Source organism: Catharus ustulatus, chromosome 10 (genome assembly GCF_009819885.2).
Source record: "Catharus ustulatus isolate bCatUst1 chromosome 10, bCatUst1.pri.v2, whole genome shotgun sequence".
Lineage (NCBI taxonomy): Eukaryota > Metazoa > Chordata > Aves > Passeriformes > Turdidae > Catharus > Catharus ustulatus.
Window position 1 is genome coordinate 17,485,022 of NC_046230.1, and position 19,196 is coordinate 17,504,217.

At 45.9% G+C, this 19,196-nt stretch overlaps 1 protein-coding gene across 2 annotated transcripts; it reads right to left on the bottom strand.

The window, feature by feature from the left end:
- Positions 1–898: 898 nt before the first annotated feature.
- EIF4E2 (eukaryotic translation initiation factor 4E family member 2) lies at positions 899–18,949 on the bottom strand. Of its 2 annotated transcripts, XM_033068859.2 has the most exons (8): positions 18,842–18,949; positions 17,985–18,099; positions 16,763–16,897; positions 14,418–14,522; positions 11,408–11,560; positions 11,180–11,316; positions 3,847–3,925; positions 1,350–1,369 (listed from the first exon to the last, which is right to left on the bottom strand). In XM_033068859.2, the coding sequence occupies exons 1-7, from the start codon at positions 18,859–18,861 to the stop codon at positions 3,880–3,882; spliced, it is 711 nt and encodes a 236-aa protein (XP_032924750.1). In that variant the 5' UTR covers positions 18,862–18,949; the 3' UTR covers positions 1,350–1,369; positions 3,847–3,879. The 2 variants fall into 2 exon arrangements, with proteins under 2 accessions (XP_032924751.1, XP_032924750.1); XM_033068860.1 differs by lacking the exon at positions 3,847–3,925 and having other exon boundaries at positions 899–1,369.
- Between the last annotated feature and the right edge of the window lie 247 nt (positions 18,950–19,196).

The following is a 19,196-nucleotide window of genomic DNA, read 5'->3' on the forward strand; positions in this document are numbered from 1 at the left end:
ACTCTCAATGAAGGAAACAAACCCTTCAGAAGACTGAGTATTTTAAACTGTTTTATCTGCCAGTCCTGGCTGCTTTCAATCTAGACTTCAATAGTAAGACAAGGAATTTGCAATTGGAGTCATGAGGCTGAAGGTCTCCCAGGCCCCCAGGCTGGTAATTGTCCCGGACACGGGCTGCTGGTTCTGCAGTCACAAGCAGATTGGCCCAAGCAGCCCCTTCTCCTGGGGGACTGCAGAGCACATGGGGCAGGAGATGTGCCCCATCACTGGCCACAGCCTCCCCTCCTGGGCCCAAGGCAAAGGCTCCATTAAAAATGAAACGCAGTCGTGCAATTCCCCAAGGAAAAGGAGAAAAGGCTGGAGCTGTTAATGAGTACAATTAGTGTTGTAGTCAAGCAGAATCAAAGGAAATAATTAGCTCCTATTGTTTCCGTGGCATTCAAATTGCAGCCATGCTGGCTTTCCATGAAACAACCCATCATTTGAGGTTCACCCCGGAGGACAGGGGGTCACTCCCAGCCCCTCTTCTGGTCACAGCTGTCACACAGCTAGGAGCAGCAGGCTGGCCATCACCCTCTTCTGCTACACCCACTGGGGGTCCAGTTCCCCAGGTGGCCAGAGACTTGCAAACCCCAGTGCACATCAGAAGCAGGCTTGGCCCTGAATTCAGCCAGTGCTGCTGGGTCTCTACTGAGACAGACAGAATGAAGGCAACTGACACCAAACATCTCTTTGTCCTGCTTTAAGGGAAACTCACATCTCTCTCCATAACAAATAGGGGTGAGCACAAGGTACTGCTAACCTGGGAGTATAAAGAAGAGGCAAAGACAAAACAAGCAGCCTAGAGAAATACCACCCTACTGAATTTCAGACACAGCCAAAAAATGAGAGACTGAAAGAAACAAAGAGACCCAATAATTTATTGGCAGAACTGAAAAGGGGCATTTGAAAACCACAGGGCTGACTCTCAACTGGGATGCTCCTCCCAGCTGCAGAGAGATTTATAATACTGGTATCCCTCAGCAAAAGGCTCTGATGTTGAGGCAGAATCCCAGAGATCCTGCGCGCCATGTAGAGAAAGAGAGGAAAGTGCTGCAAGATGCGGCCCCAAGGGCCCGCTGCTAATTGAAAGGCTGCCTCCCGCCCCACTGCTAAAAAAAAGTTTGTGTAAGACAAAATCGGCCTCTATTGTCACCGCTGCTGGAGGGCTTGAGATGGATCCTTCCCCCAGGGAGGAGTGCGAGAGTGGCCCATGAGTCCCTTCAGAGGTCGGAGGGCACTCTCAGTGCTTTCAACACGGAGAGAGGAGCTTAGTGCCAACTCTTGTTCTCACAATGTGATTTTTGTGTTTCGAAAGCTTGAATTATCCCTGGAAAACAGAGGGAAGAAAGAAAGTGGTTAAAGATGTGCATTCCTTCAGATCACAGCACCTCCCCATTCTCCCCACCACAGCTACCAGTGTTGCCATCCCAGTATATCACTCAAAATCAACGCTTGTTAAATTTCCCAAACAGATCTTCCTAACTACAGATTTCTCACACAAGTTAGCTGTCACTCCAGAACACTTGCAACAGAGGGAGATCCTGTTTCATCCCCATTCAATGAGAAGAAAAAATTGCCATCTCCTGTGAGCAAAGCACATGATAGAATGTGGAAACCTCCCTGATGAATTCTGGTGTTTAAACACTTGCAAGGTCTCTTCCTTACCAAACATTTATCTTGGGGATTCTGGGATTCTGCTTGGAGCACAAATACACTGTCACACCAACCTTCCCCTGCCTCTGTTCTTTGTATTTAGTCATACTGTCAACAAGTTTGGCTCTCTGATCTCTCCTACCTTAAAAGAGTATCTAATCTGAAGTGGGTGTTTCCCTCAAGTTTAAATAGAAGAGTTTCTTCAGCAGCTTCCACAAACTCCTGAGTACAGCCACGAGCCTCAGGGGCAGTTGACCAAGGAAGGGGTGCTGCTTACAACCTCCTTCAGAACAGTCTCATGGCACTGCAGCAATTGGGGCAGGTTACAAAAATCTCCTAGTGATTACTGCCAGCCTGTAGGCAAAGCATATTCCACATTAATAGGTGGTGTGTTGGAAACAAAGGAGATTACAATTACTTTGAGAGGATAGGTTTGGCAGCTCTTCTCATAAACAGGCACAGGGCTGTAACTTGCCCAAACCAAAACATTTAGAGATGCCCCAGGACATACCACACCAAATGGCTGAAGAGCAAAAGCAGCAACTTCAGCAGCAAGGTGCTGTGCAGGACTCTGAAATTCCACTCAAACCCTTGAGCTATCATTGTGAGCTGCCAGGAGCTGCATGGCAGCTGTACCAGCACAGGCTGGAACACCTCCAGGAGGTGGGCTGGAGAACAGGAAGAGCAGAAGGAAGTAAAAACCGCTTTTTAAAGTTAAAAAGTTACTCTGCACGACAACAAAAACATGCTGGAGGCCATTTGCAGAAGACTGGAGTTCACCTTTGCACTTGCCAGAAGAGCAGGCTAGGCTGCCATTTGGGAATGTGATTCAGGATTCATTAACTGGATTCTGGCTAATTTGCAACAACAGTTTGTCTTTCTATCCCATTCTGGACTTTCACCTGTGCCACCTACCTCAGGACAGTACACTTTAGGTAGCTCTTTAGTGGACAGATTTTCCCTACATTTTCTCTCTTTTTGCCTTTACTGGGTGCCCCAGGCCCTCTGCCCATCCCTGCTCAGCACAGGCCACCCAGTACAGCTGAGAGCTAAATGAACTCTGTTTTCCTGTACCCTTGGCACATTTGCTGCCTTCAGAGCCTGGTATGTCATGGAGTGAGCTGGTTTCCTCTTCTGGAAGGACACCTGAATGTCATCTAACAATAACAACACTACCAAGTGCCTGTGCAGTATTTTGTAAACACTGATCCTCACAAAAAGCCAAACCTGTGAGGAGAGAGAGGTATTATTTTCACCCATGACTTCACAGCAAGGTATGAGAACACTACTTGCCCAATGCTGTTGAGAGAGGTTTTGGGATCCCCAGCAGCTCCTCAGAGCTCAGCTGTGTTGGAGCAGCTACATTCCACTGCCCAGTTATGGAAACTGGGCAATGTAAGTGCTTCCTCCCAGTGGATTCCTTTGCCCTGGCACTCAGCAATCCAGTGATCCCACTTGGCTACAATCCACCCAACTCTCATGGCCAGGCCTTTTGCTGTCCCTTAAGGGCCTTGTATCAGGGAAGTGGGCACTGCAGGAAAAACAATCTGAGCTGTGACGTTCCCAGCAGCCCTGGGCTCACCTTGGCTATCTTCTCTGCATATCTCAGCTGACACTACCAGCAGTAGAGGGTGGTTGTCTCATTAGCCACAACATTATTATTTCTACCTACAGTAGCTACTGAGTGTCCTTCCTGAACAAGCTTTTATTGACCAATTAATTTATTTTGTTTAACAAAAATTTTATCAGCTTTTTATTTAACAGTTGTTAAAGAGGTGTGTGTCAGGCCCCAGGTGCCTCTCTCAGTATCCATCACCTGGATGTGCTTAGGATTCATTCACCACTCCATACCTGCTTACAGTCAACCCTAGGCAACACATCCAAGCTGAAGACATACCTCTCAGCCTCCTGGGACCAGGTCTGGGATACAAGTGCCTCATACACATTAGCAAAGTAGCACACAGCACCTCAACAGAAAATGCTGGTGTCTGGTCAAAAAAAAAAATAATTCTGACCTTTGGAAAAGAACAAATAGCAGAATGGGCCCACCATCAGGCCCATAAGGCAAGAGAACATGCCAGCCCATGGGAAGAAGGTTGGAAGCTGAGAGGTATGCCATGAAGTCACATAAGAAGAAAGATGAGGCCCTACCCTGGGTGTGACAGAGGGAGGGGGAGCGTTCGATCAGCGGCCACTGCTGTTCACCAGGCCATGAAACTCCTCCCAGGCCCTGGCAAGCCAGAGGGAAAAAAAAATGAAATAAAAACCAAAAAATTGCACTTCAGATCAAAGGCTTCTTAACTTTTAACGAGAGCAGAAACATTCAATGACGTTTAAAAGGCACTTGTCTTCAGAGAGCAAGGCGATATTCTCTGATAGCCCTAGTGGATAGAAGCATCCTTAAAATCCAGCCAAACATCTGACAGCACAAGGCAGCTTTAGCGTTCTGCACAGCCATGAAGCGTTCCCACTGGCTGCTGGTGATAAAGCCTCATTAATACCCAGAGACAGGTATGACCTTCCTAGTCACAAATGGAATATCCATTTCCTATTGCTCATAAAATAGCCCATGTTTCGGCTTTCTGGAGGATTATCACATTCCTTGGCTGGTTAAACTCAGCCTCATGCTTTGCCACACACTGCATGTGCAGGTAATGCCCCCAAAAGGGGCTTCTTTTAATGCTTAGTTCTTACAAAACTCTTCAATCAGGCAGCAGAATCCAATTGTTATTAGGAAGTCTCATTTCCTAGTGTAAACCTGCACTGTTCATGACCACCCAGTAAAAACATCACAACTATTTGAAATGAAAACGTTTTTAGATAAGTTAGAGGGACAGGCCCAACACTGCGTTCCCTGGTGGAGAACGTTACTGACGGATGAAGGCAGCAGACTGAAAAATTGCTGTCGGTTTTATGAAGGCAGCATACTGAAAACCCTCTCAGGGAAAACATGCTGAGGTTAATGTGAGCATGACTATTATCTTCTGGGATCAGAGACATCAAAGAACCTCATAGCTCTCCGTGCCCAGCAAAACAGTACTGGTGCCTACAGCACAAGCCAAGCCATTTTCTGAAGCCACAGAGTCCCATGGAGCTGGAGGGACCTTAAAGAGAACCCAGGTTAATCAAGAACTCAGACCACCCTCTAGATTTTTTTGCTGATACTTCTCAGCTACTTCACGTTTTGTTTTGTGCATTGCCTCATCAGGCACTGCAACACAACAGGAGAGTTCAGGAATGGAAACCCTGAGTTAGTCAGCACCTGTGCCAAAACCAGACCACCAACCTGGCTCTTACCTGAAAGTCAAGCTCCCAAATAGCATTTGCAAAAGCAGCCAAGGTGTCACATGCTCTTTCCCATCAAGTCATAGCCCAAATAGACACAGAGACCTCAGGGTTCAACAGCCTCTCTCCAGAAGAAAGTTAGGGAGAAGAGAAACTCTGAATCTGAAGCCCTCTTAGTTGTTGGGCTTGTCAAAAAGTCTTCCTTTCAACCTCCCTTGTATCTCTCACATCTCTCTTTCCTCTCCCATAGTTCTCCTAAACTTGTAACTTCTCAGTAGAAGGAACACAAGGGCAGATTACTTGTCAACATTATCAATAATTTATGACCCCTTTCACACTAAGGAGTGCCTTGTTCCAACATCCCAATAACATCACGCACGGTCCTTCATCTCTGTCCTCACAGACAGAGAGAAAAAGCTCTTCCAGCCAAGAATTTTTAATTCAAGACTCTCATACATATTATAGTATTAATGACTCCAACTATCTGCTGACTTGACTGAAAAAATCCACCAGGATGTGTCTGCCCTAATGTACCTAAACTACACTAGGAGAGCAAACTGCTCTCATTCCATACTGAACAAGGCTGCCAGTTAATTTCATCTGGCAGAATCTTTATGACCTGTGACATGCCAAAGGCACAGTGCCAGAGAGTCTAAGAGGTTATTTTTATGTATAGACATTTTTAGTACCTTATTGCCATACTGTCTGCACAGAGATCAGATACTCAGTGAATTGATCCCCAACACTTAGATTATTCCCATTGAACAGATGGGAAATGGAAACGCTAGCAGGCTAAATAAAGCCAGCCAGAGCTGTTCTTCCACACTCATTCCTGACCCACAACTGTTGAAACTTCCCACCTTTTTCTGCCCAGGATCAGGACCCAGACAGGGCTTCCTTTAGCCCTAGCAAGTAAGTTGGAGGGAAAAAAAATGAGAAAAGAAGCCACTATCTCTCCAAAAAGAAAAGAAAAGAGGAAGATTCCAGCAAAAAGAGGAAGGGCAGTCTTAGCTGCTTCAAGGGGCTTTCCAAATCATCATTATGCAAGCAGCACTAGCTGTTTTCTGCAAACATCATCAATTAAGTCCTAGCAGTATACCTCCAGTATTCTGTGCAACTCTGCTCCTTACCCTCTCCTTCCCCAGCTACAAAAGGATTCAGGGAGCTCAGAGTGCACTTATGATACCTTACAAAGGGCACCAAGGTCTGTCCCTTTTGCCAGCCCACGTGGAATCTCCCAGCACACTGACCACTCACTACACTCTGCAGGCATCCAGAGCAGCACAGCTTCCCAGGGGGTGCTTCCCCTGGGATTTGTTCACAGCCAGACAAGAATTTTGTGACTAACAGGTTGGAAAAAAAAAATCTAGAAGAGTCTTCTAGCCTGAAATAATTCTTTTATCTCTCTGGAAGTACCGTAGTAAAGGCAATATAGCATAACTAAATAAACACAACTAAACTGACCTCCTTGAAAAAAAAAACAAAACATGAAATAAATAGATTATAGGCACTTTTTTTTGGTAGGAGACAGGCTACCAAGATAAGGAAGCCTTTCACAAAGTCATGGACATTTCTGAATAAAGCATATTATGCTGATGGAGAATGAATCAATGAATCCATAAATTCAAAGACCAGGTCTATGCAAGTGCTCTTAGACTTCTAGCACCTGGAAACATTACTGGAATTGGAGAATGGAGGGATAAATGAATGAAGCCAGTATTGCAGAGACTCAGGAGAAGAGGACAGCTATCATATCTGGAACCTCACTGCTTCCCTTAGATTTTCTTCCTGCTCTCAGACTTGAATGGATGAGGGTGAAATAATGCAGCTCTAGAGCTGGCAAGACCCAAGGATGTGCCTTCCCCTGACAGGTATCAATGTATGAGGGTCCCATCTGCAAACCACTTCTCTTCAAGAAAGGTTAACTCTGCCCACTCCATTTAAGACACAGTCAAAAGCACAGGTGACACAAGTAGAACAGCGTCACTGATGAGTTCTCCTAAGGTTTTGGAAATTAGCAGACAAATGGAAACCAGTGCTATAAAACCACAAGAGCTACAGGATTAGCTGAACTCTGATGTGACAAGGGAGACCTCACAAGCACTCTACCACCAGCTTACTGTCTCACAAACATTGATCTTCTTGCCCAACACCTGCCACTTCCACAGGGACTTCTCTTCCTAATTCCTCACCTTTTTGCCATTCCTTTTTGTCCTGAGAACCTCACCCCTGCAGTTTTCTCACAGTGGGTTATTCCTCCATAGGATATCCTCGTCTTTCCTATCTACAATATAGTCTGAGGCCATTTCCTCCAACTGCCTGCAGTGAAATGAACCCAGTGCCAGCTCTATTAAGATCAACCATTCTTCTCATTTACTCGAGCCATCCCATTAGTTATCACTGGTGACTTTGAAAGGAAAGGATAGTTTTATACCCTGCTCAGCTCTCACTGCAGCAGGCACTTACGAATAAGTGAAGCTTTGTTTTCAGGAAAAGCAGCCTTGCTTTAGAGCTGACAGGACAATCCATAAAGTCACACAGCAACTAAAACATTTCCACACCAGCCTCCTCAGTGGTAACCTGCTGATGGCCACTGCTCTGGTCTCTCCTGGCACTGGGAGCAGTGCTGCTGAATTTGCCTGGGATTCCTGGGTGGCATTGTGGGTGAGAAGATGGTCACTGACCACACAGTTACCACTGCTGAAAAGAAAGGCTGGTAAGCCCAGGCAGAGCAAAGGTGTATGCAAGGCAGCCATGAACTTCATGCTGCAATGCTCAAGGTCAAATGTGAAAGTGATCACTTCCCCTCCACCTCTCCCAACACCAGATACCTGAATATTTTCAGTGGCTTTGCTGAGACATGGCCAGGCTGTGGTTGGCAACATTCTGCTTTCAAAAAAGTGCTCCTGCTACGGCAGCAAAAGAGGTTGGGTTTTTTCTTTTAATTCCAAGCCACAGGAAGTACCATTGTCCATAAGCCACTGTCACTTCTGGACCTTGTCACCTCCAAGGTTAACAACACTGATGAACTGAACCTATTAAGTGGTTCACTGCATCTGAGTGCTCTTCTCTCAGTGCACCTCAGAGGGAACAAAGAGAAGCAATTTCTCTCTAGCTACTGAAAAAAGGTAGCCCACAAAATGTCACATATGTTCTCTTCAGGTTCTCAGTTCTGTGATGTCTAAGGTACTATAAATCTCCTGGAATTAAGCAGAGTCTGAGGGATTGTTCCAGCTCTCCTAGTAAAATTGGGAATTCATACAGATTAGGCTGACCCTTCTACTTGCTGGGATTTAGCCAGTTTGTCAGTATCACATGCAAGAGAAAGGACAAACACAGGAAAATTGCAATGAGAGATCTGCTTATCTAGCTAAATGCACAAGCCCCACTGCTGAGAGCAGGAAGGACAGAATGCAGAACAGCTCCCTGGAATAGCTGTGATGCAACAGGTACTTTTCAGATGCAGCTTGGCAGCACCACCACTTTCTGAAACAAAGAGGGCTGCAGCCCAGCTGACAACTCATGAAAAATGGTGTCTAGAAATGATTTAATACGAAATGCATCATCACAAAAGGAATATACACAACCTGAAACACAGGGCTCAGCTTCCACAGTGAGAGGCATGCTAGCAATTTCTACAGAAGCATTCATTTACAGTGTGTCAGAAGCTAATCCAGGTCAATTCACTACCTAAAAGTCAAGGTTTTGAGAAATGCCTGCTCTTTTCTTGCTAAGCATGCTCCCTTCCCTGAAGCACAATCAATGCCAATCAAACCCCGCACATGAGCAGAGCTCTAGTGGAGAGATGCAGCCCATACAAATGAAAAATGCCACGAGCCCCCCTCAAAAGGCAGCCCTGACAAAGCCTAAAGCACAGATCTTCCATTAGAGCTTTTCATGAAACACAGCCAGAGTGTGAATATAGAGTGCTGGCTGGAAAGCCCTCCCGAGTCATAAATCACATGGTACATGTGCAGCATAAGTGGAGTTTATTCATGATGGACAGTATTTCAACAGGACTTGATAGATGGGCAAGGAAAAGGAGCCAGACTTCATGGAGGATAGAACCAGTTACACAAGAGATTCCTTATTAGTGAGAGAACCTTAATGATATGAAGCTAAGCCAAGCAGAGTCAGACTGAAAGCTGGGGCTGTCCTGCTCTTCTCTTGTCACAAAGCAGTCACCATCACCTCTCTGCAGCTGCTGCCCCTTGCTGCCTGCTGGTACCAGGCAAGAGAGGCACAAGAAGCAGGTCTGTGCATCACTACACAGAAACTCCAGACGGCAGTTCTGCTCTGAATATACACCAGTGCCTTTGGAAGGAGAAGCTGGAGAGCACTGCAATCAGACTGCTGCAGCTCAAGCAAGGCAATGGGAAGAAAGGGGTTTTCATGATGCCCCACATGGCAGAAGGTTAATTGCTAAGACCTACCTGACTGTGACATCATCAAAGCAATTCCTGACTAACCCTCCTACCCCCAGAAGAATGAATGGGAGACAAGCCAGACGGTGTCTATTTAAGAACTGCTCCCAGCTGTAATCTGAGCTACTAAACTTGATACCTCCAACACCTGTTATTCTCAGACACACTCATTTTGCACCACACATCAGCAGCACAAAATGAAACTTGGATGCTATGCAGGAAGACAGAGCAGTAAGCACAACGTATTGCACTGGTACAGGGAAATGAGGCCACACTGGATGCACCATCACTCAAGGCCTTACACCTGCCAGAGCAAAACCAAACTCTGCTATAGCAGCATTCTCTGGGCTAGGAAGTGCTGCTGGTGATAGCTCACAAGGGAAAGGCCACATAATTCCCATTCTACACTTGCTACATAAACCACCACCACAGCTTAGGACAGCTGGCTCCATACACAGCTTTTACTACAGAGACTAAGAAAAGTCCAGCACCTCCCTGCTCTCACCACAAAGCCGCATCACCACAATCCGCAGTCTGCTGCTGCTGAGCAGGAGTAAAATACTCTGTTGTGTGTCCACATGAACACATTGCTATTTCCTTCCCTACTTGGACAGAGAGTCCATAGTGCCCTCTCCTGGCAAAAAGTGCATGAGAAACATTAGTGGCAAAATCACGGAAAAAATCCCCTTTCCCTTCTCTTTCCCACGCATACAGGAGGGAGGGCCCATGGAACACTAGATGCCTACAGACAGTTTCAAAGAGATTTCTGTATCGTTACAGAATTAGTGACCCACACCCAAAATTGGAAGCTAGCTGTCTGCTAGAACCAGGATTGATCCCATCAAACTATCTGACAGCAGACTGATGACAGGGTGATTATGTGGAAAGAACAAGCCAGCATGAAGAAAGTCATGAAAGATACTTACACCTTTATTACAGGCAAGATCAGAAAGCTCTCTGCCCCACCAGTGTCTTATTCATTTACTTCACTTATTTTTCTGTGGGCACCTTTTCAAGTATTAATTTAACCAATATGATCTAATCAGTGTATTGGTTTATAATACACTTAAGAAAAAAAGAAAAACAACATATTACTCACCTCTAACTAATACCTATATATGCAATTTTTCGTCACTTTGAGGGAAATAAAAGTCACCCTGAATGGCCTGATATGGTAAGCTATAATACATTTATTTAAAAATACAGCTGTGCTCTCTGTGTACCATGATCTTCTAGTCTTGTTAAAGAGCCTCTGTCACCAGGGCCTGGAAGACTTAATATATGACGTTTATTATGATTAGAAATCATTTGTACAGCACTGTAAATTCACACAGCACTTTCCCAAGACCATTTATAAGTCTAATGGCACTATAAATCCCTGTTAGCTTCCGCACTTTATTCCCCAGAATCTCTATTTATTCAAATGATTCGACCCCCACCACTGCAATCTTGTCTTGGAATACATCAAGCCACAATTCCACCCTGGGCTGCCCATCACCCGAGTGACAGGCTGGGTGGACTGTTAAAATAACCCTGGATCACACATTTAAAAAGAAAAAGCTTTTGCTCATAGAACCAAACACCCCCAACAACAGCATGACAACAACACAGGAATTTGGCTTCCAAAGCGCGCTGGCAACAACCGCTGCTGTTTGCACTTGGGTTTGCAGGAGCAGCCCTAACGCACACGAGCACTCCTGGCAGCGCCTGTGCCGTGCACTGAGCCGCTCGAGCACACATGCAACCTGCAGCACCCCCCTGGCCAGCACACGTACTTGATGCTATCGGTGTGGGTTTTGTATTCCATGATGGTGTTGGGAGGTAGGTTGAGCACTCTTCGTAACGTGTCGCGTATCCGGGCTGTCGTGGCCTGGTCGCTGGCTGTCTTGTTCCATATGGAGATGATGTCTTCCTGTGAACGGCACGGGAGGGAGGGGTGAGCACGGGGCTCTTGCTGCAGCCCTGCCACACGGGAGCACGTGCCAGTTCTCAAAAGCACTCACCTGGAATCGCACAGAGACGACGGCCCCACAGATTTCTTCCCCTACCATGAACTGTTCTCCCAGCATGGCCAGGATAAGATTCTCCCAGCACCGTGACGCTAAGCCCTTCCGCAGACGGATAATCCATTTACCACCATTTTTGTTGGCATCATCCTAGGAAGAGAGGAAATAAATTGATTTGTTTTCTCCTAGCTAATTTTCTGCTACCCACAAGACAGCAGAGCCACAAACAGGAGCAGATATTGATTAGGTGGGGCAAGAAAGGTATTTTCAAGAAAAAGCATTTTATTTCACTTCTCTCTCTTATAAGCACAAACAGAGGAAAACCACTTACTTTGAATACAAAGTACTTGAAACAACAGCCCTTGGCCTTCCAGACAAAGTTCTATGCTCTGATGACTGGAGTTCTAGTGTTTTGATCCCACTAGCAAAGATTGACACCAGCCTACCAATCTGCACAAACAGACCCAGAGGCAAAATTATTCCTAAACCTGAGACCGATTCACCATTTGTCTAATCCTCTGTATTTGCAGTTCTGCTCCTAAAACAAGATCCCTGAAAAACAGGAGAACTCCCTCATCATAGAGCATGGAAGGTCAGGAAAGAGTTTGAAAAATAGTATTTTAAAAGCAAGCAAAAAACTGATAAATATTTTCCTTACACATTTCCAGGAATGGGCTCACAAGCTGTGTTAAGGCAGAAAGGACCACCCTGTTCTCTGAGAACTACTGACATTATCACACATCATACAGCTGAATGTTTGCTCCAGACTGTGGTGACCCAGGAAAATAACCAAAACAAGGGGAGAAAGTAAAAGAAAAATTTTATGCTAAGCACCCAGTCTGTCACCTCAATATCGTGATTCTGTATCTTGAAGCTGACAAAGAGCTGGAAACTGCTACAGCCTCCCCAGCTCCCCAGAACACACAACTGTGAAAGAGCCTCTCCTCCTCTGTGCAGAACACTGTGGCATTCTCTGGTACAACACTGCAGCTGGGAAATCTTACAAGGTGAGAGGGGAACAAATTCCATCCAAAGCTGAGGACAGAGAGGTAGGAACAAGTCAAAGAGGTAGCAGTTGGGAAGGGTAAGGGAAGAGAGGTCTAGGACAGAAACAGAGAACAAAGGATGACTCAGAGGGGACGGCACAAAACAGGATATCCCTCTCCAAATCCCCAGCAATCCCCTCTGCCAAGCTGGGACACACCTTGAAGATGCCAGGCAAGGCAGCCCAACCCTTCTTAATGAAATAAAGTTAATTTTATTTCAGCCTTCAAGCTTCTCTAGGACTCAGATAAAACTGTCTGCTCTCTAAGAGACAGCAAGTGCTAATGAAGCAATCCTGAGGAAACATGAAGTGTCAGCATATCAGCAGCATTCACCTGCCTCTTACTTTTCAAGTATGTGCTGGACTGAAAGGGGAAGCATCCACTCCAGACAAACCTCAAAGGATGACAGCAGCCATCCAAATCAACACAAGTTCTAGGAATGTGGCAGAATCCTGTGAAAAGCAAACTGGTTTCTCTTAAGAATCCTCATTTTCCAAGTTGTGAACATCACAGCCTTTAGCCTGGGAGTTGGGTTTAACTCTTCAAAGTTTCCACAATGACTAATGGGCATCAGAAGAGAGTGGTATTTCCAAAAATACCTCAGAAGTGGCTTAAGCAGGTACAAGGCTACAGAGAGAGCAGTGACTGGGAGGCAGATGCTGTATCATGTGCTTTATGGTTGTTGTTAGTTTTCTTTCAGGTTAAACAAGCTTCGGTTCAGTCAAGCATTTGATTTTTCTTCACCAGAATAATAATGACCTTCAGCCCAGTAAACCACCCGGGAATATTATGCTTAGTGCTTCTGACTTTAGCATGAAAGGCACAGATGGATGCAGAACAAGATCAGAGCTACACACAGGCACATATGTACTTACAAGAATGACAGTAACTAAGGATTGGTTTGGAAGAGAAAGAAGCATAAACAAAGACCTACAAAGCATGCAGCAATGGAAGGCCAGAAGGGAAATCTCATGTCCTCTTCTAGAAATACAAGAAGGAAGTAGGGCCAGAAGTAAAAATACCAAAGAATCTCTCCACCTCCATCTTAAAATGTCTACCTGGAAATGCTTTATAGAAATTCTGGTATCATTAACTTGGGGACTCTCTGGTTGACACATTGTCTGAGGAACCTGCTCACCAGGAGTCCAAAGAGGGTTAAACATTTTATAGAAATAGTATTTGCAGTAACTGGCTATAAAACACCTTGCTTAAAATAATTGCTAACGAGAGTCACATATAAATTTCTCAGGACCAAGCAGTATAATTAGGTACTTCAGAGAAACACATAAAATCCTCATGTTGTGAATGCTTTTGGTCATTGCTGGAAGCAGGCCAGGAACTGGAAGAATTATTTGCTGGGCAAAGATTTTGTAAAATTTCTTTTAACAGGTTTGGACAGAAATAGAAGCAAACTAAAGTGCTCTGGAACAAAAAAACCAAAACCAAAACAAAAAAACCCCAACAAAACAAAACCATAAACAAACAAACAAAAACCCCCCACAACAACCACAACAAAAGTGTCAAATAAAAGGCAAAGTTGTTTTTCTATTTCAGTTCTGTGTGCAGGCTTTTAACCATCTGCACCTCCTTAACTGAAAAAGCAGGGTTGATTTTTACAAGCTTTGTTGAATCCCACTTGGAGAGGTCCAGTCCTTCCAGAGGAAAGCCCTGCACTGCTGTCACTGGAGGCAGCTCTAAGGGGCAAGTGCTACACTGGGAAGCACAGAGCTTAGATGGGAGTGCAGCCAGCAACTTCCCCATCTTTCCTCTCTGGCAGCAGGACTGTTAGGTTACATGGGACAGAGTTCTGAGGACAAGCTTACGGGAAACCCAGATGAGAGGATTTAATCCAAGAAAATCTAAGGGAGCGCCATTTAATGACAAGAGTGCCTCCACTGTAGAAGGTTGCCTCCAAAATAAGATGAGAAAATATCAAGGCAGAAATGAGAGCTCCAACTCACCTCCCACATGGGTTTGATGCCCTCTTTGAAAAGATGGAAGTCACTGTGGCCTGTCAGGTCCCCAGGACGTACCATGTGACTGTAAAACCGCCAGAACTGTTCCACCTGCAACAACACCAACCACACAATGAAGCTGCTCAAACTGTTCACAGTCAAGATTTCTACAGAAACAAGCTGCCATTTTCACATCAGCTCTCCAGAGCCACCTTCCCCTCTTCTGTTCCACTCTCTTGCCACCAGGGTGTTGATTAGATGACACAAAAGGCAACAGTAGTGTCAGAGGTGCCTGTTTCTGACTGGCTCAATTACCAGGTGACCACTTGAAACATTCAACAGATGCCTCTAAAGTTACTCAGTGTCTGTCTAAAGAAATCTGTGCTAAGTTGACAGCTGCTCTGGAGAACAGTTCCAAACATATCTTTTAACTCCTACTGCCCAAACTTTCAATCATGGGATATGTCAAATGCATCAGATACAGCCAAGCCTCTTTACCCTGCATAACCACTGCTCTCTGTGACCATGGAAACTGCAGAAGCCTTCAAATAAGGCATTTTTTAATTTAATTTTACTGTATGCAGATTTTAAGACAAAATATACATTCTGGTGATAGTTTAAGACTGGGAGGCACTATTCATAGTTCTTATTTAAATACCTCTTACTTCCTTTTACAGTCTGCCATGGTACACTTGGACCACTTCACTTCGACCAGTCCAATTCTAGCACCCCTGTGTCTGCTTGAGACACTTTGACTGTAAGGCAAGGGACTTATTTTTTAATAGTTCTTACAAGTAGCATATTTCTCTTTTGAGAATCTCTGGGTAAGAAAGGATTTGAGAGAGGATGGATCTTTAAAACGGAACAAGGCAGTGGAAGAGATTATGCTAATTTCCATATTTTAAGAAAACTCTACTCAGTAACACAGTAACTATTAAGCAGAGCAGCAGTGCAGCTGGAGGGGTCAGACATCACCCCAAGCACTTTATCAGAGACCTTAATGACTGGGTCAGCAGCTGGAATTCCACTCCAATCTGTGACCTTTGCCACTGAAGCTGGAATTTGCTTTTATAGCCAATAAAATTATGAACCAAGGCTGAGGAGGGGTCAGAAGCAATCTATTTTTGTCAGGCATGTCCAAACATCTGTGGGGAAATCGCACTCCCACAGTGAGGGAATGTGCCCTCTAGTGGTTCAGATTTTAGAGCCTTCCACTGAAAAGCCAAGAATAAATCTGAATCCAAACTGAGATAGACAATTCTTTCTGAAGTTTGCTCTTCCATCTCTGAACAGAATTTGGACCCAAACACATTATCAGATATGCTGGCCAGTCTCTCTCTGTCCTAACTGAACTGCAGCACTTCCAGCCAACAATGGCTCAAATAAATTTCCTGTAGCAAAGAGCAGACAACACAATGTTTTTCCTCTAAGGAGCTAAAAATCAATGCTAAGTCTACACTGATTTATCAGACTGAGAAGTTATTGCCAGATCATCAAGCGGCAGGCACATTTTTCATCCTCTGAACTGAAAGTACTTGCTCACACAGGGTAACAGGAGCAGTAACAACCCACAACAACAGGCTCTTCTTCCCACCCTTATCCTGGGTAGTAATACAACACAGCTGCTCAGACAGGCATGTTTTATGCAGCCTCCAGAAATAATAAAGGCCTGTTTTTATAAATTCTCATATTACAGAGGATACATACTGGTGGGCAAAATTTATGAGACCCTGAAAAACCTGGGCAAACACTAGATTGAAAAGAAAAAGGAAAAAACCAGCCAACAAACTTCCTGGGCTCTGGAACAGTAATGAAGAGTCATTTTGCTTATGCATCTTGGGCTCTTGAGGGCAGGTTTACTCTCCAGGACACGGTCAAGTTTATTCCAGGAACAAGCAACCACAGAGTGGAAGGGGAAAGGAAGAGCAATTTGCCTTCTAATGAACCTGACTGCAACATCAAACTGCACCTTGTCCATCACTTCCAGACAGACAACAGGTCACCAGCTGCTGGCAAATACAGCATGCCAGATGCTTACTCCAAACACAATTTTTGTGGTGGGAATGTGGGTGGAGAGAAGCGTGTGGGGGACAGTACAGAAATGGAACAGAAAAGCTGTTCCTTTCTTCTCTTGCTCCAGCTATAAATGAACTATGTAGCTCTCTTTTTTTATTTTCTATTATTATACCATGCACAGAGATCTAGCACAGGGCAGAGCAAAAGCGCTAAAGACACACTCAAGAGCTCATCTGCCTTGGCAAATCCCTCACTGCTGTGTGTGCACAGAGCCAGCACACAGGGAGCAGGCCAGGCTGTGCCCAGGTGGCCCAGGGACAGCAGGGGGTACTCACGGAGGCAAAGGTGCCGATCTGTTTGATGTTCTGTTCGTAGCTCTGTGAGCTGGTGGGCCGCCCGGGGGTGCGTCGGGAGTACCAGAAGGTGTAGTTATACTGCAAAGGGTGCTCAGCCGGCCCCGGGACCACAGCCTGCACAAAGGAAAAGCTTGTTTACCCCTTGTATGCTCCTCTAAAAAGGAGAATGGGAAAAATTACATTTACAGCATATAAAAGCAACTATTCAAGCCATCAGAGGTATTATTACTGGGTTTTTTTAGTTCTGTGCCTGTCTCAAGGAAAAATAGAAGATAAAATAAAAAAAGAAATGTGAGACCTTTAACTTCTTCAAATTAAGGGGAAAAAAAAAGACACTCCTCTCCTCTGGGAAGGATAAACCCTACTTAAAATGAATCATGATTCAAATGCAATTAAAACTGGTGACACCAATTGCCTTAAGCAACCAACACCCCAGTGCTCTGGGAAGATTAATCTAAGAACTTGTTATGTCAGCTTTGGCAGAACCCTTCACCAGCAGTGGGCAGTGATCACTTTTCAGTTTCCAAAACACTGATTACTGATTAAAAATACTTCTAATGAGCACAAAATAAGCTAATGAGAGCTCATTAGCCAGGAGTCAAAACTTACAGAGAAAACCCCAATCAAAGCCCTTATCTTGTACAACTTGATATTGTTACAGGAGTTACCAGTGCTTAAATCTCTACTATCCTCTTGACTACGGCAAGTTTACAAGGGCTGCGTTACTTCAGACAGAACAGCTTTCCTAAATACAAGATGAAGGAAAAGAACCCAAACCAGGAGAGATAAATGTCTTATGCCTTCTTGACCAGGATACATTACACACAGGGACACATCTTAGAAGTTATTTCAACAATGTCACAAACACTGTCCACTAAACCACCTTCAAGCCACTGCTGTCCTGTCAGACAGGAGTCCTTTCCCAAATTTGTTTTCTGATGAAAATAAAGCCTTATTTCTCATTTCTGCTCTAAAGCCTGGCAGGCTCCCAGCTATGTTAATGAAGAGAGCATTCATCCCTCAGATGAGAGACCTCCAAAAGTGACATCAAGTTACTGCAATCAAACATAGCTCCTCTGTCTTCACTGCAGCAGTAACAATGCACTGACACCTCTATTTTTCTTATCCCTGAACTGAGGATTGACTCCCCAGCACTGCCACACCATGCCCTGGCAGCAAAGTGCAGATGCCAGCACCATACCTTCCTCTTGGTAGTACTCTGTGGCTTCTCACGATCATTCTTTTCCTTCTCACTGTCTTTCTGTGTGTTATTTTCCTCATTCTGGTCATGGTCTCCACTATCATCATCTTTCAATCTGGTGAAGAAAAAATAACAAAGAGAGCCATCACATGGCTGAGGAAGTTCATACCGAGCCCAGGTAGTTCTCTGCTCCAAAGCTCCTCTGTGGTACAAGGACCACCAGAGTTTGGAAATCCACACTTGACAACCCACACAGTAATAACTACTTCTACTTTCATGCCCATCACAGGCATCTTGGGCACACACTTTTAAGCCAAAGTGAACCACAAAACAGCTTTTTGGAACAAACCCAAGTAGTTTGTGCTAGCTACTGATCCGCCACAGGAAACCCCAGTTACTTTTTAGGGTCCCCGGCTATTCAGGGGGCCGACATGAACACCTGTCACTGCACCTCTGCTGACTCGTGCCCACCCCGCTCCCCACGCCCCCCAGCACAACAGAGGCAGCGCCTTGGGCGAGCAGACACCTCGCCAGCACGCAGCACCCCACGGCTCTCTCTGCCCGCTCCATTCCCTGAGAAGGGCCGGAAAAGACGAGAGACAAGCGGGACCACGAGGCGGCCCCGCGACTCCCCGGTGCGGGACTGTCGCCGTCCCACCGCCCACACCTCTCGGTCCCGCGTCCCCTCGGGGCCAGGCCGGGCCCCGGCTGCAGGCACGGGGCTGTGCGTAGTCCCGTGACTCATCGCGTCTCGCCCGCCCGGCGCCGGGGCAGCGGCGGGAGGCGGCGGCGGGGCTCGGGGCCGTGCAGGCCCCGCACCGGGGGTCGGTCGGGGGGGGCTCGGGGGTGACACTCACGCGTCGAATTTGTTGTTCATCGTCGCTCGCTGCCGCCGCCACCCCCGTTCGCCTCAGCGACTTCCGCCCTGCTGGGTCCACCTGCCAAACCCTTCCGCCGCTTCCGGCGGCTCCGCCATACCCTCCCGCGTTTCCCCCCGGAGCCGCAACGCTGCACACTGTGCACGGCGAAGGGAGCGCGCTGTCGGGAGCGCCCCTCAGGGCAGGGCCGCCATCTTGGGTGTGGCGTGGCTGGGGATCGGGCCAGAGAGTTACAAATTATTCATAGAATTAATTTTGCTCCGGTAAATACAGTTTGAGGACTCCTCAAGGGGTTTTCCCACCTTGCCTCCTGTAGCGACAGGGAACATTAGCT

Coding starts and splice junctions, on each gene's coding strand:
- EIF4E2 (XM_033068859.2), bottom strand. CDS start 18,861: ATGAACAACAAATTCGACGC. Junction 16,898..17,984: donor AGAGTACTACCAAGAGGAAG/GTATGGTGCTGG, acceptor TCCTTTGTGCAG/GCTGTGGTCCCGGGGCCGGC. Junction 11,561..14,417: donor GCATCAAACCCATGTGGGAG/GTGAGTTGGAGC, acceptor CTCTCTTCCTAG/GATGATGCCAACAAAAATGG.